We start from the raw sequence: 20,647 nt of genomic DNA, 5'->3' as shown, positions 1-20,647 counted from the left end.
CGCACGCGCCACCGGGCGGGGGAGGGGGGGAAACCCTAGCTGCCGCCGGGTCCCCCCTCCCTCTCCTTCTCTCCCCTCGCCACCGCCAGGCGAAGCCTGGTCACCGGCGGGGAGATCTCACCCTCTCACTCAGCAGGCTCGGAGCGGACCGAGGCGACTGGGTCGGGGTGTCGCGCTAGACAACGGGAGCGGCAGTGTGATGGAGCGTCAGAGAAGTGTACGACGGTGACGTGGCGGATGGCGTGCTGGACGTGCGCACTTGGGCCTTGTTTGGATTGTTGTTTTGCTGCTAATTACACTGGTAAGAAAAATACGGATGTCCATCCGTCGTTTTGCTTTCCGTCAGAAAATAACTATGGATCTGTAAGTTATACCGATATTTTTTATACACCTGTATTTAATACGGTAAATAAACGGCGAACCAAGCACGGCCTTGGGGGGCGGATGCGGTCGCTACTTCGCCGAATCTGGCCCTCCGAGTGGCGGGGGTCGGCGGTGGCAGGGGATGCGGGGTGGCATGAAGGAGGTCTTCTCAGCGGGCGTCACTCCTCTTGAGTTGGTGCGGGGAGCGGCGCGGTGGAGGTTGACCGGCCGTGGTGGCGGGTGGCGGCGGATGCGTGCCCAGCGGCTTGGATCTGGCATCGATATCCGGGTGGACGGCGCGGGTTGGGCAGCAGCCTGGTGCGGCTGTTGCTCCGACCATGGGCGGCGACACGGGGAGGTTCAACGCCGGAGCGGTGGCCTCTCAGTGACGCGGCGTTACACGGCAGCTCTGCCCGCGGTGACGATCGGTTTTACTCCGGCGTCGGCTTGTCTACGATTGGACCGTGTCGACCTTCGCTTCATCTCCTCGTCGTTTGGGCACTACTTATGTCAAAGGGTTGGCTCGCTCTGAGCAGCGGTCCATCGCCCGTCTCGCGTCCGACGTGGCAGGACCGAGCTCATCTTGTTCACGTGTGTAGGACCGAGCTCGTCTCGCGCAGGTGTAGTATTGACCGGCCTCGTCTCGCAAACGTTGCCACAGGACCTACCTCGTCTCGCGCCCGGTGTTGCAGGACGAGTCGATGGAGGCCAGTTTTGGGCGGCCTTTGGGTCTCGGCGCTAGGGCTGCCCAGGGGTGGAAAAGGTGGGTCCTTTTTGCTCATCTCTTTGGTTGGGGTAGCGGCAGATCTCGGGTGTGGTGGTGTCAAGGTCTTGGACGCTGGGATGGGGGCTCTGGAAGTGGTTGTGCGGTGTTTGTGAGCAAAGCATGTGGCTTGATGCTGCCTAGTGGCCATGGTCGTGTGGGTCGGATGGTAGCCTCGGTGTGGCGATCGATGGCGGTGAGTGTTGATTAGGGTGAAAACCTGCTCTATCTTCGGACAGATCGGTGGCGATGAAGCTCGTTCCCTTCTTGAAGGCGTTGCCGCGGCTCCCATCGCCCTCGTGCTGCTCCAAGGAAAACTGTGATCCTTGAATCGGACGGTGGCGACACTTCGGTGTCGTATCCTATCTAAAGGCGTCGTCTTGAAGTCCACGATTCGCTTTTCGTTGTTGCGGTCAGCGCATATGTATCATGCCTTGGGTGCGTATGTGTGTGATGTTAGCATGCGTTTGTATTGGAATGTTGTTGATCATTGTTCATCATTGATGACTTGAAAAAACATGTCGATCGGGTCAAAGATTCGATTGTCGTGCCTTGTCCGTACTGCCTGCGATAAAATCAAATCACGAGGCGAGGCTACATAGGTGGTGTTTCTTTTCAAGGGACTAGACTTTTTTTAGTCCCAGGGACTAAACAAAAAAGTCCCTCCAGTAGAGTCTTTTTCTAGTCCCTTAAGGAAAAGTCCCTCATGTTTCTTTACCTACGAACTAAAAGGGACTTTTTTAGTCTAGTCCCTCTAAATAAGCACCACCATAATCCATTGCTCGCTACACTCCCTGTAGCCCTGCTTCTCTACTCCCCCTAACTCAATTTCGGAGGGGTATTCTTTACCCCCGTCAGTTTTTTGTCTAGCCCGTTGTAGCCCATATCCAAGCCCTATATAGTTCATATCCAAACCCTACGTATGACCTGCCGCTCCATAATTCATAGAGCTCTATAATTCACGCAGCTCCATCATTCATGCGGTACCCTAGTTGAGGTTATTTACGACCTCTATGGATATTGGCGGCGGCGATTTTGTCGTCGGCAATCTCGTCCGGCAGCATGCGCGGCACCCTCGTGAACCTCCAGCGCTCTTAGGTACCGCATCCCGCTTCCCCCTCATTTCCCTCTCTTGCGGCGGCATCGTACGAACTACCGTTGTTTTCGTGCTAGTGGTTAACCTAGCAGGGTGGCTATCCGGCGACGCAGGTAATCACATATCTTGTTCCGGTACCGTTGCTGCTACTCGTCATACAAAGTGATCACGTCGGCTAATGTGGGTTTCATCTTGTTAGAAATATGCCCAAGAGGCAATAATAAAATAGTTATTATTATATTTCCTGTTTCAAGATAATCATTTATTATCCGTGCTATAATTGTATTGAATCGAAACATAAATGCATGTGTGGATATATAGACAAAACAATGTCCCTTGCCAGCCTCTAGTTGACTAGCTTGTTGATCAAGGATGGTTAAGTTTTCCTAGCCATAGACAAGTGTTGTCACTTGATGACGGGATCAAATCATTAGGAGAATGATGTGATGGACAAGACCCAAACTATAAACGTAGCATATGATCGTGTCAGTTTGTTGCTACTGTTTTCTGCATGTCAATGTATCTGTTCCTATGATCATGAGATCATGCAACTCCCAGACACCGAAGGAATACCTTGTGTGTATCAAACGTCGCAACGTTATTGGGTGACTATAAAGGTGCTTTACAGGTATCTCCGAAGGTGTCTGTTGGGTTGGCATGGATCAAGACTGAAATTTGTCACTCCGTGTGACGGTGAGGTATCTCGGGACCCACTCAGTAATACGACATCACAATAAGCCTTGCAAGCAATGTGATTAAGGAGTTAGTCACGAGATCTTGTATTACGGAACGAGTAAAGAGACTTGCCGGTAACGAGATTGAACTAGGTATACAGAGCTAAATTCAGAACGACTATGTTTGGATGGAACCGTCATGTCATTCATTCACATCGCCAATGCATAGTCGTGTGGGACCCACATTTGTATGCATGCATTACTGATTTCGCATCGCCGGTTGTTCCTTATATGTGTGTTTACATCACAATAATTCAGAACGAAACACACATATAAGGTTGTTCCTTATATGTGTGTTTCGTTCTGAATTATTGTGATGTTGTATTACTGAGTGGGCGTCGATAGATGAGCTAAATTCTAAATTCGACGAGAAAGATCTACGTAATGCTGAGGTCGTCCATGTTGCTACCACGTTTGGTGATGGATGTTGTTTACTGAACGAAGTTCGGAGTTATATACTTCCTCCGTTCAAAATAAGTGTATAAGTGTCTTAAGCTTAGTATAAATTTATACTAGAGCTAGTATAAAGTTAAGACAGATATTTTGGGACAAAGGGAGTACATTTCAGGCCTTGATTGACTTTGATTAGATCAACGTTTTCACGAGCAGGAGTGATGAATTCTTTGCCAAAACTCAGTATAAACTGTCGATATTTATCTGTATATGGGCAATACATGGCCATGGTAATGGTAAACCAAGCAAATGGTCTGCAGCAAAGATGATCGTTTAGAGCCAGAAACTCTCGTGGGTCACTTCAGATAATCGTCACTCTAAAGTGCATGAAGAAACAGATATGTTAATTGCTGCCCTGTTCCAGAGTCTTAACAGCGCAAGAATCCTTGTTAAAAAAAAACAGAGCAACGATCAACTTTTATTAGTGCATGAGATCCACCCAACCAAACTAATGTTGAGGTGACACGCTTGTTTCTGATGGAAATGAGGCACTGCAAAAATGTAAAATACAAAACAAAATATTTCAACGGCTACATCATCTTTAGCTTCGACAACAAAGCGTGGACGACATGGCAATCCGGGCCGGTCACACGAAAACCCTTGCCTAAAACCCTGGAAAGCATGGAAACTATGAAAGAGTGGAGATGGCAAATCAACCAACCGTCTGAACAGTTCAATGCTAACTTCTACATGAACAAGTTTTGCCACCTTCCAAATGCTCTAGCCCGTAACAAATTAGGCAGTGGCAGCGGCAGCGGCTGGTGTCTCTGCTGCAGGGATATCCTGCACCGTCTTCTGTGATGCCTTTATGTACTTCCAACCACGCTTGTTAACTCCGCTGAGTTTTATCGGGGCGTCGGCCACTTGCACACCTGCAAGAGAAACATAGATCAGCTGAAGTGAGGAATCCCTTACCCGGTGAAAATAATCCTGGCATCGGTTACTTATTTCAGCTATGTTAAGTTCTATGTGTGTAGCATGTTTCTACATGGTTTGGGAACATGAGTATGCCTTCTGACTCACTAAGCGCAAACATGAAAACATGATCAAAGGGCAGTTAATACCGCCTTCTATCTATCTGGTATTGACATATATGAAAAAGAAAAAGAAAATAGCTTGGGGTAACTGGGGCAGCAAACAACTGAATATTTTGGCACAGCACTGAACATAAAACAGAGCAAACAATTTATTTTTTTCCTTTTGGAGGCAATATCATCTCTGCCTGTCTAATTCAAAGAAGTTGGTGTAGAATCTTCCATGTTAATGAAAGAGAGGCACATAAGACATGAAGTTTCATACTAATCACTTAATCAGAATTTATATAACATCTAAGCTAGTGCAGAAATCATATCACCCGTGTAACATTAACACGGTAGTGGTTAGTTACTTGTCAGGAATGATGTGTTAGAGATGTTGAAAATCGTACCGATTATAAGTCATGCATCCATTAAAACCTGATTAAGCTGTCACGTGTACTAGTTTTTGTTGTTGTCGAGTATCTTCATGCAGTTGCTATACTTGGTAAGACATTACGACGCCCCAGGAAATGTACCATACACTACAGTCAACACTCTACAGTATGCACAGCTAGGAATTGTAAGTCACGTAGGATATCCACATCAAGTATATGAGCGAGGAAATCTATCACTGCCTTGCCTAAAGCCCTAAACTCACTGCACTGCATAATATCAAACTAACTAATCAAGACAGCTACAAACCACCTTGACAATGTCACCCGAAATCAGAATGGTCAAGCATAACCAAATTTATTCGAGCAACTGCACATATCGATGCTCATCATAAGTAGTCTCCCATCCAGAGGCCAAACTACCATTCCACCTACGACCTTGTCGAATCTCTCACACTCAACCAAACTACCAATTAATGGGCATCATTCATTCAAGAACATCACATCGACAATCGATCTTCAAGCCGCGCATCGCCTCACTAATCAATCAGGGGGGGGGGGGGGGGGGGGGGGGGGGGCAACATTAAGCAGGGGAGAGAGCGGCGACTCACCGGCCTTGTGCCGAATCCCCCACGCCTTCCCGTGGCGGCCATCCTACATACAGTAGATCACAAAGCCACAACAAAGTTAGGGAGATGGACACAAGAGACTAATTTCGAGCGAGAAGGATGGCGACCTTGTAGAGGTTGATCTTGGTGATCTGGTAGGAGACGTCGCGCCAGGTGGTCTTGGCGACCCTGTAGCCGACGCCCCAGTCCGGCAGGAACTGCACCACGTCGAACAGGTTCTTCTTCTTGCTCCTCTTCGCCTTGGCCGCCGCCGCCGCCTCTCCCTCCGCCGCCGCGGCGCTGGTGCTCAGGGCCCTCGGGGCTGTGGGCGGCGCGAGCCCCAGGGACCGCCGGAGAAGCGCGCCCGCGGCCCTCTGCGCCATGAGCGTTGGTGTCCGGGGTGGCCTCGAGAGAGGAGCGCGGACGGTAGGGGAGCGGCGGCGGCGGCGGCCGGCGGGGCTGGCTAGGGTTTCGCGCGGGGCTTGCCGGAGGGGAGAATGCCGTCGAGTGGGCTGGCTTGCTTCGGTTGAACTGGGCCGCTCGCTACACTCTAGTTTGCAAAGTCCTAAAAAAAAACAGTCCCAATTTTGGAACAACTTTGACTTTGAATGAATTTTACTAGATCCTTGCAGAAATAATAGCCCGTCTGATTCAGCATGAGTGGCATGGTTTTAGTTTTAAATTGATTTTATTTTATTTTGCATAAACCTTTTGAGTTCAAATTCAGTTTGAGTTTATTCAAGAGTAATAGTCATTTGAGTTCCAAAATAATTTGAGCCTATTTACATAGGGTGTAAATTTCGGTCGGTCGAGGTTTTCTGATGAACATTTTTTCCCGAAATGACACAAATACAATTGAGATAAAAAAAATAGCAGTTGACCACACATAATACCATCGAAAATGGTAATAAAAGAACGATCTATGTTTGCTCGATTGTCTTGCCAAGTGAAAGTTCTTCTACGACATGATGCACTCCGCAAGATTCAAGGGTGTGTGTTCGTTTCTCGATTTGAATGAGAGGTTGAGAATGATTAAGAATCGTAACTCTTGCCAAACAAGAGACAACCAACAGGCAAAAGGGGCGATGGAGGAGGAGATTTTTTTAACACAGCTCATATACACAAGTGTATACTCAACCCTATAAACGCATGCATCAATACCCTAACCATATGAACACCTTTGACAGCCTGAGCCAACATAGCATTTTGAGATTAACAAAATCATCACACGCGTCTTGCAGTCGATGGAAACATCTTCTCCTACTGAACGAACATAGCCGAAAAGACTAAAATAAATTCAGAAAAATGGGAGCATCGATGTCAAATAGAGGGCTTAAATCCTGGTGGGCTGGAGATACCTTGTCCCCCTAAGCATCCAACAACAAGTTAGTTCGCAATGGAGGAGATTGAGATCATGGTGAAAACATTTACGATGACACCTGCAAGACACAAAAAGACATGCTAACACCTACGGATTAGATATAAACCAAAAAAACAACAACCTATAATAAGGACCCAGACACTAGAATGTCGGGTAAAGAAATTGATCTTGATTATTTGTAGTTGTAGCACCCATGTCATAACAAATGAGTTTTTGGCACGCCTATGATATCTTGGCGGCTCGGACCAAAAGTATCATCTTAACTCTGTGCCATTTTTTATTAGTAAATTGTTTTTGTCCCCGTGATACTATACAAACGTTTTTCTTTTGGATTATATATTTGTTTTCTTCGGTTTGCTCATCTTCATAAGCACATATAAATTGTCGCACACTTTGTTGTGTTACTATTCGTTCGTGGGACTTTCTCTATTTGTGTCACTTTTAGCTTGCTTACAACACAGGCGACAAGTAGGCCCCAAGCCACATTGCACCACAAGGCTCCTTTCTATGAAGCTTAATAGTTGCACTATAGTGTAGTGTTGGAGTGCATCTAATCTCTTGTTATGATTGCTGCTTTGGGATGGTTCATGATACTACTTTGTTTTGAAAGCGTGGCTTTGTGATTTTGAAACTATTTTTCTTTAATAAAACCATGTTTTTCAAGTTTAGTTTTTTAGGACCTCCTCCAAGTTTAGAATGTCAAAATACTAAAGGTTCGGTTCGACCAACCCACTCGGGCTACCGAGTGTGTGGCCTGCCACGCTAAGGTCCAAGGTGCAAACCCTTCCTTATATGTCTTCATACGGTTATGTATGTGTTATATATGTCATGCTCTAGTTGTTCATAACATCGAACGTGCACTTCGAAAATGAAACTATCAAAATCACTCACAAAAAAATGTAGCAACATTTGATGAGGATGTGACACTCCAATAGGGTCACACATGCTGAATGCCGGCCCAACAACCATGACTTGGGATGATACGTTGGTGACGTATCTATATTTTTTGATTGTTTCATGTTGTTATATTATCATTCTTGGATGTTTTATGATCATTTTATAGCAACTTTATATTTTTTTTGGGGGTCTAACCTATTGGCATAGTGCCCAGTGCCACTTGCTATTTTTTACTATTTTTTCCTTCGCAGAAAATCAATATCAGATGAAGACCAAGTGCCACCAAACTTTTTGGAGAAACTTTTTGGACCAGAAGGGAACTTGAGGACCTCAAGGATGATCACCACAGGAGGACCGGGCAGCACACTAGGCACCAGGGCGCAGCGTGGTGGGTAGTGGGGGCCTCGGGCACCTCCCCCACCGCATGTAAGCTCTATAAATACCCAATAGTCCAGAAACCCTAGAGGAGTGGACGAAAAATTGTTTCAGCCGCCACAAGTTCCAGAAGCCACGAAATCCAATCTAGAGCCCGTTCCCGAGAGGAACACGATCACGGAGGGGTTCATCATCCTCATTGGCGCTCCTCTGATGATGCGTGAGTAGTTCATATCAGACCTACGGGTCCTTAGGCAGTAGCCAGATGGCTTTCTCTGTCGTTTTGCTTCTCGATACGATGGTTTCTTGGAGATCTATTTGATGTAACACTATCTTTTGCGGTGTGTTTGTTGGGATTTGATGAATTGTGAGTTTATGATCAGATCTATGAAATTATACCCATTCTAGATTATTACAGCCTCATGTTTCTTCTCCGATATTTGGGTTTTGTCTGGCCAACTTGATCTTTTATCTTGTAATGGGAAGAGGTGCTTTGTGATGGGTTCGATCTTGTGCTCAATCTCAGTGTCAGAAAGAGACATGACACGCATGTATCATTGCTATTAAGGATAAAATTATGGGGTCTGTTCCTACATGAATAGATCTTTTCTAGATCATGCCATCGTTCTTAAAGCATTACTTTATTTCTACATGAACTTAATACACTAGATGCATGCTGGATAGCAATCGATGTTTGGAGTAATAGAAGTAGATGTAGACAGAAGTCGGTCTACTTGTGTGGGACGTGATGCCTATATACTTGATCATTGTCTTGGATATCATCATAATTATTTGCTCTTCTATCAACTGTTTAACAATAACTTGTCTACCCATCATTTGCTATTTTCTTCAGAGAAGCCACTAGTGAAACCTACGGCCCTCGCGTCTATTTAGCATCATCTATTTGCAATATCTATTTTGCTATTCACGTTTCCATTTTATATGCTCTTTTATTTCCAAATCTATATTATCCAAAAACCGAAAAATACCTTGTTGTGTTTTATTTGCTATCACTTTATTTGCGTTTTTCAATCTATCCTTTCACTTTACTCACGAGGGATTGACAACTCCTACACGCGTTGGGTCGCGAGGATTTGTTATTTGTGTGCAGGTACCGCTTACATAGTCTTGTGAATCTTCCTACTAGATTGATACCTTAGTTTCATAGCTGACGGAAATATTTGTCCTCACTGTGCTATTTTATCCTTTTAAGCTTGGAGGGAAACGAACACAAATCAGCGGGGAGTCATGGAACTCGAGCCCACCTTTCAAATGGTTGTTGCGGTCGTCTTAAGGGAGAAGGAAGGCGTGCGACTAATTTAACCATCATTCCAACGCGCCCTGGCGGCTCACGTGACACCATGTAACACATGGCATAAGATTTTGAACATATAAGTGATGCGACTGAAGGGCAATGCCGAGGGTGCAATGTGGGGCCCAAGAGGCATGGTGACACATCCTACGGCATCGGTCTCTTGTGGGGCCACAACCCCTCGTTGCATGCGGCTTCATGATAATATCTTAGTGCTCGTCGATACTTGGATGTTTTTAATTGAATCAAATAGAAACCAATGTATTTTTAGATTGTACTTAATGTGAACAAATGGATAAGGATGAACTCGGCGTTTTGGATTACAACCATTTTCCTTCTATATAAGGGGAGGTCCTCTCCTCGCACCCCCAAGTGACTTATAGTAACTTTTGGTGTGCCTAAAGATTGACACTTAGAGTAAAAAGTCCTTCAATTGTCCATTTGAGAATACCGAGGAGGGAGATACGGTGGGTGTAAGTTACATTGAGAATTTGATCCAACCATTGCGTCGATTGGAGAAAGTGATGTTCTGCTCATTGTCGTTCTCGATGTAACTTACACCTGACCGCTTCTCCCTCTTCAGCATTCACAAAAGCTATATGTGGTAAGTTGATGGGGTAAATTTGTTGATTAGGATTGCATGGTCAAGTGCATACATTTTACGCCCATGTTGAGCATTATATAAGATCGAACACATTTGGCAGGGGTCATGTTTTTTTCCCATAAATAGTTGTACCCCAAGCATTAAGATTAGAATTGGTATTTCACTAAGTGCTAATACGGAAATCCGATCTGCAACATCTTGATTACATGTAGAATGTTTTTTGTGAGGAATATCTTTTGCCTTGGTTTCTTCCTCGTTATTCTTGTATATGTTTTATTATCTTTGTTCCTAAATCTAATAGCTAGCGGATCTGATACTATAGCATGGTCGACAAATGAATTGTTCTATATCATTTACATCTATCATGAATCGTTAGAAATAAGCAATTGGAGAAACCTTAATCAATCTTAGGTCTTGTTTGGATGTGGGGCTAGCTATTTCCAGGAAAATACGGCCTGGGTGGAATATTTTTGACAAAATAAAAGCTGTATGGAAAATCACATGATCATTTGGGAGAGAAGGGGATGTTAACGTCTTTTTTTCTAGACAGATCAAGCAGGTCGCAAGGCGGAGGACAACATAACTTCTCGGGCAGTCGTCAAAAGGAAAGGGTGAATTTTCTCGACGTGACAAGACGAGGGTTTCCGTGTCCAAGAAACAGGGTGGGTTGGGGATGTAAGTGCCTCTTCCTCTCGACACCAAATGGGCGTGAGTAAAGACGAGGGTGAAACTAACTCGTGGTCTTTCCACCAAGGGAAACCACGGGGACCATGAGGGGTCCCTTGCTACCGATCCAGGCCTTGATGTATTTATCTACTACCAAGTGCTTGCATATGTGATGCCTTATGTGTTAACAATATCAAATGTGTACTTTAGCAGCGAAACTGTCAAAACCACTTACAACAATAATATAACAATGCTTGACGAGGAGGTGACACTCAAATAGGATCACACAGGCCGAACTACGCCAAACAAACATGACTTAGACCGAGTGGATGACCAAACGCCAGACAATATTATAACAATGCTTGACAAGGAGAAGGCATGATTCAACCACCCTCGGTTAGCCGCGACATGGTGGCTCATGCGGCACCATTAAAACATGTGATAAAAAGTACTAGCAAAAGGACCCGTGCGTTGCAACGGAAGAAAAACAATTATAATCTCCAATGATGCTGATCATATTATGTCTTTGAAATTTTAGGACATTTCTTGAAAGGCATGAACATTTTTTGAATTAGCAAACATTTTTTTCAATTGCACTTAAAAAATAACACACAAACTTTTTTTTCAAAATCATGGACTTTTATTGTTTTCACCAACATTGTTCTCAAAATTATGAACATTTTTCTGAATATGTGAATATTTTTACAAAAATCATGAGCATTTTTTGAATTCACAAACATTTTATATTTTCTTCAAACTTTTATTTCAAAATTCCCAGTTTTATAAATTGTAAAAGTTTTTAAAAGTTCTAAATTATTTAAACTAAAAAATGGAACAGAAAAATGAAAATAAAAAATGAGACTAAAAACAGAGGCACGAACTCTTTTTAAGATTTTTACACGGACTTTTGTTTAAAATCGTTGATTTTTTTTATTTTATGGACATTTTCTCAAAGTTTAAACATTTTTTCATATGCAAACATTTTTGAAAACTCCTGAGTAGTTTTTGAATTCTAAAAAAATATATGTTTTTTTGAATATTTTATTTCAAAATTCTCAGTTTCTTAAAATTGAGAAAAGTTGTTTGAAGTTCTAAATTATTTAAAGTATAAAACAAAATGGAACTGAAAAGAAAAATAAAAAAACTAAACTAAAGAAACAGACGCCCACGCATGGGCCGACCCAAACAGGTGTGCTGCATCTTTTTCCAACAGCGAGAGCGTAATATAGAAGATGCCTACATGGGCCGGCCCAGTCCAGAGATTTTTCCTGTTTGAAACGTTTTTAATGACTTATAGGTGGCATTGGTGGGTAATTTTAGTCAACCGCGACGGACGACAGAAGCGCTCCGCGCTTTATTATTATTAAGGGAGATAGTAGGAAAGATAAGATTTTAAACATATATAAGTGGTGATAATTGGATGTGTAATAGAAGGGAAGGTCGGACGGGGCTCGGACGAGCCAAGTAATTTTGGATTCCAACCAAACCCACGTCATCGCTCTGGTCGACTACCAATTTTTTCACTGATTACGCCATGACTGTGATCCAAACCTGTCTGTAATAATCTCCTAATACCTCTAGTAACCTACTCCCTTCGTTCCTAAACATAAGTCTTTCTAGAGGTTTCACTAGTGGACTACATACGGATGTATATAGACATACTTTAGAGTGTAGATTCACTCATTTTGCTTTATATGTAGACCCCTTATGAAATATCTTAAAAGACTTATATTTAGTAACGGAGAGAGTACATTCAACCAGCAAACCAACTCGTGGTTGGATGATTAGGAGGACCGTGGTATCCCCTGCCCACCAGAGTTCAACTCCGAGACTTGACGTTGGTGCTTGCATTTTTCTAGATTTATTCCAGGTCTTCCGGCGATGTGTTTTTAGTGAGAGGAGACGTTCTCGTCGAGAACGAAGGCGTCACTGACGACTTCGTCAATCTCAAGATGATGTGCCAGCTTAGTCTTAAAAAGATGCTCGTGTATGTGAACGACTTCGATTGTATTTTCCAAAAAAACCTACATTCAACAAACAACGCTATAGTAAACCAAACTATAGTTAGATGGTTGGTGTGTCCCACTCCCACACATCAATCTAAGCTCGAATTGTTTCCACGAGAGCTTGGTGAGGTCATATGGGAATCTATACAAGTTTGAATTGTTTTCATGAAATTTGGCCCTTAAAACGTGGAGAAGCCAAAAGCCAACCCTCCTCCTCTCGGCGACCCTGGGCTGGCGGGCTGACGTGGCACCGCATCCCGTACATAACAGAACAGAACAGAACAGCGACCCCCGCCCATCTCCATCCATCTCCACCTCCACCTCCCACCTCCCTCGCCCGCCAGCGCCACCGGCCAAACCCTAGGCTAGGCTCGCCGGCCGCCCCCTCCCAACCCCGGCCGCCATGTCCGCCGCGCAGCTCCTCCGCCACTCCCGCAAGGTCCGTCTCCCCCTCCCCCTCCCCATCTCTCCCCGACCCCCCCCCCCCCCCCCCCCCCCCCCACGATCTGCCGCGGCTCCCGCGGGCCGCCCGCCCGCGCGGCGCGCAGCCGCCGGAATCCGGCCCCGCAATGCCGTGCCCTCGCCCGATTCCGTTCGACGGGCCTCCGCGCCAGCGGGCGGCAGCGGCAGCGGTAGGTAGGCAGGCAGGCGTGCCGCGCCGTTCTGATCGGGAGGGGGATCCGACGGCCTAGCGGCGCGGCGCGGCGCGATTTCGGTTGGGCGTCACGCGCCACGGCAGGGCCTGGAGAATCGGGCGGACGTATCTGCTTTATTATTCCTGTGACGTGACTGGTTTGTAGTGCGTTTCTACGAGCATGGATCGGTCGGTTCGTTTCTAACTGGTAGAATCAGTCAATCAGAGGTGGGGATTTGGAGCTTGATTCGGTGTGAATTGCGATCATCGGATCTAGTTACCCTAGAGTTCATGGCGCTCCTTCCATTTCTTTGCTAGTAGTAGATTCCTTTTTCTTTCTTTAATCGTGTGGCATTTAGAGCGAGCTGCTGCTGCTGCTGCTGCGTCAAAAACACTTGGACCGGTTAATAACGCCCCTGTGAAATCTATGTTAGCTAGTAACCATGTGCAACTGTTTGGTACAATCCACATCCGATTGCTTGTCGTTTTGTTTGCGTTGTGAATACCCCATTGGCTGACTCTCCATGGTCATTGCCTCTTATCTCTTACGTCAGATAACCGCGGGTTACATTCCTCGTGCATCTAATTATCTGTTGCCGTGTTTAAGTTGTGAACACGCCATTGGCTAACTAGCCGTGACTTCGCTGTCTGCTTTTGGTAATGCAGCTGCGGAGCTTGCGGAATGCTGTGGACTTTGAGCGCTCCAGCCTTGCTCGATACTTCTCTACTGGTTCTGGGTCCTCTGCCATAAAGGAAAATGGTATGCTTGTCTCTCACCATTTCTATGCTTGATCATTTTTTCTTCTAGGGATTACTATGCGTCCATGATCTGTTTTAGAACTAAGTTGGAGCTGCCCTGTCTGATGACTTACTATTGCCATAACTCTATGTTACTCATGCATGTAAGTGGCCTGTTACTGTCTAATTGTGCCTGTGCTTGCTGTTTGATATTGGTCGCCCTGGATCCTCTAGAATACACCAGCATGCCTCTTCTTTTTTCTCAGTTAGCTTGGGGTATAACAAAGAGTAGTTTATAATGTGCAGGGGTCTAGTACATGGGCATATAGCATAAACCATAATTGATTGATATGCTTGCATTTTTACAAAAAGAAGATGGCAATGTAGAAGTAAACACGCCATGCTCTTTTCCAGTGACATAACTCTCTTTACTATTCTTTGTACTCCCACTAGACATGCTTCAGCTGACTGAGTTAAGCCCTGTCATTTATGTTAAGGTGTGGTTTGTCATCTATCTAATTTAGTTGTGGCCCTGCAGTTAACAGCAGGAAGTAGCTCTCTTTATTTCTCTTGGACTTTATGTGCACAGCAAGGAATTGTGTGTCACTGTTGGTGTATAATCTAGTCCTTGTGGTTTCTGCAGGTGTTGAGAAAAGAATTGGAGGCGCCAGATTTTCTCAGTACAAGCAACCTGGGAAAGAGCTTGAGACCTTCAAGGTTATTTCCTTGTAAATTCTGCTCTGTAATTGAAATCCTAGCATCTTGTCCTGATACTCTAATATCTTGTTTCATTTTTCAGGTGTCACTAGGAGTAAACGGAAGCTCCGCTAGTAGAAGAACACTCATCAACCGTGCCCCAAGTGCTGGTACTAGCCTCAATGGTTCACTGTCATGGTATAGTGTGCTTTTCTTCTTATACTGTTGCTGCCTTCATATTTATGTGTGCCAATGCATCAAAGGATAACCACCTCCAAAAGAGGTGAATGTGAACTCGAAATATTTGATAATCGATTAATATAAACCATGAAAAAACTAACCACGTCTTGCAAAAAGTCCTTGAACCATTCCTCACCACTTTCCAGTCATATGGTGATTTAGTTCTCTATACCACAGTAGCTAACCCAGTTTATGATCGGACTTATCGTTGTTAATTTAGAGCAGTTCCTCGCAGAAATGCGCAGTGGCTGTACTCTTTCCTTTAATGTACAAGAATACCATTTTGAAGGTGTTGTCTTCTTTGTTGTCCTTTTTCAGTGGGCGGGTAGCATCAGCAAGGTCTTTCTCAAGTAGTGCAGGTACTCCCACATCCACTCTTGGGTGTTTGTTTATTCCCTTGAATCAATTGACTTCATTCGATAACCAGAAATTGCGAATATTGTAACAGAGCCTGGTCTTTGTTTTTTTGGGGGTAACTACTGCCTCGTTCACAAATATAAAATGTTTTTGATATTTCAATATTGACTACATACGGACTGAAATGAGTGAATAAACACATGACAACGTGTCTATGTACATCTGATTTAGATTTTTTTTTGGAGCATCTTATATTTGTGAACTGAGGGAGTATTATGCAAGAATGCTTCTTTCCATAGTTCCATTCATACCTAAGCATTACAACATATTATGATTTTTGTCCACATCTATTTCCTTGTAGATTTTTAGGGTAGTTCTCTTTATTGCCCTATCTAAGCATTCTGTTTGCTTTTACAAAAGTTATAGTATTTGGTCCCACATGTCCACCATTGTTTTGGTTTCTGTATTGCAATTCTCTGAGAACCCCAATTAGTATAGCATAAGCCATATCCATGTCAGATGTCTTAACATACTGGTTATTCCAGACCTGCCACCACATCAAGAAATTGGGATGCCATCACTGTCACCTACAATGACTGAGGTATTTGTCATCCAAAGTTATTATTAATAATGGTTAGATTGAACCCAGAATTTCTGTTTGTTTCCGTTCTTTAAATCACATATAGCGCATTATGATACTTGTATTGTCCGCAGGGAAACATTGCCAAGTGGCTGAAGAAGGAAGGAGACAAAGTCTCACCTGGTGAAGTTCTGTGCGAGGTGGAAACGGTAATATTCTTCATCTGCAAGTTGTATATTCCTAGTCAGTACATACTTACAGCTGCAGCAGAAGCTAAATAACATCTGTATGCATTTCATCTGCTTAGGATAAAGCCACAGTAGAGATGGAGTCCATGGAAGAGGGCTATCTTGCTAAGATTGTTCAGGGTGATGGTGCCAAAGAGATTAAAGTTGGCGAGGTATACATTTACTGTCCAAAGAACGTATAACTGTCTACCTATTATTTCATACTGGAGTACTTCTGCTTGTATGGTTTGCTGACGTAATATTGGTTGTATTATGTGGCCTTGTGCCCTTAGGTCATCTGTGTAACCGTGGAAGAAGAAGGTGACATCGAGAAGTTTAAAGATTACAAACCCTCGGCTGCAGATGCGCCTGCAGCTCCTTCAGAATCGAAGGCTACACCGGAACCTGCAGAGCCAAAAGTGGAGGAGAAAGTACCTGCCAAGGCTTCTGAGCCGAAGGCCCCAAAGGCTGAAGAATCTTCTCGATCTGGTGATAGAATATTCGCCAGCCCCCTTGCAAGAAAATTAGCAGAGGATAACAATGTAAGTCTTTATTTGAGTTATTCTAGATAGGTGCTGTAGTCAGAGTGCAGCCAATGAAGACATGGATGTGTTCTCTCAAACAGGTCCAACTGTCAAGTGTAAAGGGTACTGGTCCTGATGGTCGTATTCTGAAGGCAGACATTGAAGATTACTTGGGTATGCTATTTTCTCCTCTGATTGTATTCCTGAGATTGATGAAAGGTTCTTTGATGTAACCTAGTATTTCTTGCTTGTAGAAACTTAGTATACTAATTGCTTGAGTAAATCGTCAGCATTGACCATCATACAAACTGAATTTTAACTAGATCTTTTTGTGGCTATGCATTTGATCTTAAAGCTTAATGTCAGTGTTGATTTGGATGTTTTTTGGTTGTAAATCCTGCTATTTGTTGTTCGCTTGCTGTGCAGGTGTGTGTTCTTGTTAAGTTTGATTTTCTAGAGCTCTTGAAAATTGATTTTTGACACATTTAATTGCATATGCATGCCAAATTCGATTATTTTAGTTCTGCAAAAGACAATCTACTACTTACTGGCCCTTCCAGGCCTGCCTTTTGCAACCGCATTACATGCATTTCAGTCTTGACAATTTACCTTGTACATGCCAGTGCATTTCATTTAATGTGTGCTTAGTAAATGGAAATTCGTAGAGGTGGATTTGCTCTCCAAAAGACAACATATATAGCGGCCACAGTACGTGGTTTTGGAATTTATGCACATTACACACACTTATCCAGCCATCTGCTAGTCATCATAGAGTCTTGCAAATGGAAGCAGCTGGTAGTGGCTGAGTGAGAATTTTTTCTGGGAAAAAATGTTATAATAATCTTTCAACCAGTTTTATTCAAACTCCTTTTTGGCCTGTGCTTGCTCGTATCCATGCACATCATCAACCAAATTCAATCGATGGTCAGAAAACTTTTGCCTTGTGATCTGAATTCGCTTGACTGATGTTCCAAGTTTTGCTGCTGAAATTAATTTGTGGTCTGCTGTTGCTTGTAAAGCCTATCAGATACACAATTGGATATCCTAATCAGACCTCTATACCCGGTCTCGTAAAAAAACAACTCTATGCATGTGCCATTCTTGATTCTGTTTCCTTTTTTCCTTATCAGTGTTAGTTCTACTCCAAAATGTGTGCACGAATTGCATGATAATCATTTTTTATCAGCATTCTAGTGAGATCCAAGTAAAAGTTCTGCACTATGCTTGAGCCTGCCTCTAAGCGCATACAGCTCATCATGACATGCATTTGGCTTGTGCTTTCCTTCTATTATGTGAATCAAATGGAACCCAACCAGTGTCTAATGATTATTTTTTCTTAACAAAGCTTCTGGAGCCAAGGGTGGCAAGAGTGAGTCTTTTGCAGCTTCAGGATTAGATTACACTGATATTCCAAATGCACAGATAAGAAAGGTATGTTTCAACAATGAAGAATGCCGATGGCACTTTTTTGTTTGATCCTATCTGCCTTGTAGTGTTTTAACTCCTGTTCTTTTCAGGTTACTGCGAACCGTCTCTTAGCCTCTAAACAAACCATCCCGCATTACTACTTGACAGTTGACACACGCGTCGACAAACTTATCAAGTATGCTTCAGGCCCAATTTTGTAAATCATGCAATGGATAATTTTAGTACCGAGCTTTTGTGTAAAGAGGAGTTCTTCATTTTTGTTGTGATACAGGTTGCGAGGGGAATTGAACCCACTGCAGGAAGCATCTGGTGGAAAGAAGATATCTATTAACGACCTTGTTATAAAGGTAATCACCGGTTCTTATACTAACATTGTCGTTTTCTAAGTCATATTGGGCTCATGTGGATTCTGTGATATCCAGTTAAAAATTTACCTCTATATTCTGCGCAGGCTGCAGCCTTGGCTCTTCGAAAGGTCCCTCAGTGCAACAGTTCTTGGATGAATGATTTTATTCGCCAGTGAGTTCATACGGAGCATTCATACCCATCACTTCAATTATATTGGCAAGAAACATCATATGACAAATGTACTTTTCATGCAGATACAACAACGTTAACATAAATGTAGCTGTACAGACTGAGCATGGATTGTTTGTTCCAGTAGTTAGGGTAAGCTTGCCAAAACTAGCTAGTTCTGTTTGTGCATTTTTTCCCCTTCTCTAACTTATTATTCGTGTTGCAGGATGCAGACAAGAAGGGACTTGGTACAATCGGTGAGGAGGTGAAGCAGTTGGCTCAAAGAGCAAGGGATAACAGCTTAAAACCACAAGATTACGAGGTATGTATCACATAGTAGATGATAAGTATGAAGTCAACATCATTTTTCGTTGAGAATTTCGTTCTCTGTTTTAGGGTGGCACGTTCACAGTATCAAACTTGGGAGGTCCTTTTGGAATTAAGCAGTTCTCGGCTATCATAAATCCTCCTCAGTCAGCAATCTTGGCCATTGGTTCTGGTGAGAACCTGTGTTACACTTTCGGCATGCATTTCTAATACGTTGGCCATAAAAATTCTGTTGCTACTTACTTTGCACTGTAGAAGTAGCAGTAGCAGTTTGGCATTTGCCAGTATTTTCCAATTGTTCTGGAGAACATAAGTTGTGTCGACCCAGACATATTGCATGATCCTTACTTTGGCATTCTGTATCCTAGTCTGTGCTTACTTGTGAGTAACCTTAAGTTAGTTCTGTAGGCAGGACTTGAACATAGTCTTAACGTTTTGTGCTTCTTATTTCTGTATTCTACCACCTCCGACCGGAATTACATGTTGTAAAAATGGATGTATCTAGATGTATTTTTAATTTTAGATACATCCATTTAAATCCATTTCCGTGACAAATAATTCAGGACGAAGGGAGTAGTTTGGATCTAGTTTCTGCTACTATGATACATTATTCATTTTGTGATATCCTTAGTCCTCCAATAGGGATTCAGTGCTTACCTGATTATGTTTTCCCCTTTTGAGCAGCTGAGAAGAGGGTGATACCAGGCAGCGCCGATGGTCAGTACGAGTTTGGTTCCTACATGTCAGTAACAATGAGCTGCGATCACAGGGTTATTGATGGTATGTTCTTAATCTGTTGTAAAATAAATCGCGAGTCAGTTTGATTGTGGGCGGGAACTTAACAAATTATACGCCTCTTATTTTGATGTGTAGGTGCAATTGGGGCGGAATTCCTGAAAGCGTTCAAGGGCTACATCGAGAACCCGACCACAATGCTGCTGTAAAGTTAAGGAGGATGAAACCTATTCTTGTCGAGTTCTTGAATAATGCACAGAACGGCGCTGTCCCGTTTTACATAACCTCGGTGCGGGGTCTCGTGGGACCTGGAACCAAGAGCACAGAGCATCAAGCGAACACACAGGATGACCTGTTTTTTGGATTGGAATGTATTTTGTTCGGTTTCTTCCCAGGAATGACCAGATTGATGTAGGTTTGACTTGCGTGACCTGTTGAGCTCATTTTTTTGCGGGTTCTGTGCCACCGAGAAACTCCCGATTATAGGATTTGCGTTTTTCCTATATACACGCAAATTTAACGAGGAGGCTCAGTAAATGTTTCAGAATAATAATCTATCTCTATCTTGGAAGAAGCAACACTTTTGTGTATATTTATCGCTGCTGACTTAACGGTGCTGAGTGATGCAAATAATGAACTGTGCTGTGCAGCACAACAATCTGTCCACCGGCAATGTCAAGATCAGGTTTCATGGCATTCGAGCTCACCTGTTGGAAGTTGAACAGCCATGTGCCAGGGCGCCGTCTTGCTTGCAGACGGTCTGCAGGCGACGCGTATCCACCCCCACATACCTAGCACAGAATCCGACGTCTTCCCGCTGCATCCCATCAAGTTAAGTATCAGCTCCGTATCGAGGACAGGTACCTAAAAAACCGAGTAAGGCCAGTGTTTTAGGTACCTAAAACTCCGGTTCAAGACCAAACTGAGGAAGGCCAGTGCTTTTTGCTGCTACTTTGATTCATTAGCCAACGCGGGAATC

The 20,647-nt window shown here is 43.7% G+C and overlaps 2 protein-coding genes across 2 annotated transcripts; one reads left to right on the top strand and one right to left on the bottom strand.

Annotated features, from left to right (window-relative positions):
• Positions 1-3,800: 3,800 nt before the first annotated feature.
• Positions 3,801-5,939, bottom strand: LOC123404820. The gene is made up of 3 exons (XM_045098767.1): positions 5,554-5,939; positions 5,429-5,471; positions 3,801-4,281 (listed from the first exon to the last, which is right to left on the bottom strand). The coding sequence occupies exons 1-3, from the start codon at positions 5,806-5,808 to the stop codon at positions 4,145-4,147; spliced, it is 435 nt and encodes a 144-aa protein (XP_044954702.1). The 5' UTR covers positions 5,809-5,939; the 3' UTR covers positions 3,801-4,144.
• A 7,022-nt stretch (positions 5,940-12,961) lies between these two features.
• LOC123404819 (dihydrolipoyllysine-residue acetyltransferase component 2 of pyruvate dehydrogenase complex, mitochondrial-like) lies at positions 12,962-20,264 on the top strand. Its single transcript, XM_045098766.1, has 19 exons — positions 12,962-13,105; positions 13,967-14,060; positions 14,682-14,755; positions 14,838-14,932; positions 15,293-15,333; positions 15,877-15,932; positions 16,046-16,120; positions 16,219-16,311; positions 16,432-16,680; positions 16,764-16,836; positions 18,008-18,093; positions 18,180-18,265; positions 18,362-18,437; positions 18,542-18,609; positions 18,693-18,759; positions 18,833-18,928; positions 19,003-19,105; positions 19,618-19,713; positions 19,807-20,264. Exons 1-19 carry the CDS (start codon positions 13,070-13,072, stop codon positions 19,875-19,877), a joined length of 1,635 nt encoding a protein of 544 aa, XP_044954701.1. The 5' UTR covers positions 12,962-13,069; the 3' UTR covers positions 19,878-20,264.
• Positions 20,265-20,647: the final 383 nt, after the last annotated feature.

The sequence above is a fragment of the Hordeum vulgare genome, chromosome 6H (genome assembly GCF_904849725.1).
Source record: "Hordeum vulgare subsp. vulgare chromosome 6H, MorexV3_pseudomolecules_assembly, whole genome shotgun sequence".
Taxonomy (NCBI): domain Eukaryota; kingdom Viridiplantae; phylum Streptophyta; class Magnoliopsida; order Poales; family Poaceae; genus Hordeum; species Hordeum vulgare.
Note: the sequence above shows the minus strand (reverse complement) of the source record. Positions and strands in the feature narration are given on the sequence as shown.

What these genes read in the sequence shown, in the direction of transcription:
- LOC123404820 (XM_045098767.1), bottom strand. Translation starts at nt 5,808, where the DNA reads ATGGCGCAGAGGGCCGCGGGCGCGCTTCTCCGGCGGTCCCTGGGGCTC. An exon ending in CCAAGATCAACCTCTACAAG is followed by an intron (nt 5,472 to 5,553) that starts GTCGCCATCCTT and finishes TACTGTATGTAG; the next exon opens with GATGGCCGCCACGGGAAGGC. An exon ending in GGGGATTCGGCACAAGGCCG is followed by an intron (nt 4,282 to 5,428) that starts GTGAGTCGCCGC and finishes TTTCTCTTGCAG; the next exon opens with GTGTGCAAGTGGCCGACGCC.
- LOC123404819 (XM_045098766.1), top strand. Translation starts at nt 13,070, where the DNA reads ATGTCCGCCGCGCAGCTCCTCCGCCACTCCCGCAAG. An exon ending in TCCTCCGCCACTCCCGCAAG is followed by an intron (nt 13,106 to 13,966) that starts GTCCGTCTCCCC and finishes TTGGTAATGCAG; the next exon opens with CTGCGGAGCTTGCGGAATGC. An exon ending in CAAATGCACAGATAAGAAAG is followed by an intron (nt 18,094 to 18,179) that starts GTATGTTTCAAC and finishes TGTTCTTTTCAG; the next exon opens with GTTACTGCGAACCGTCTCTT.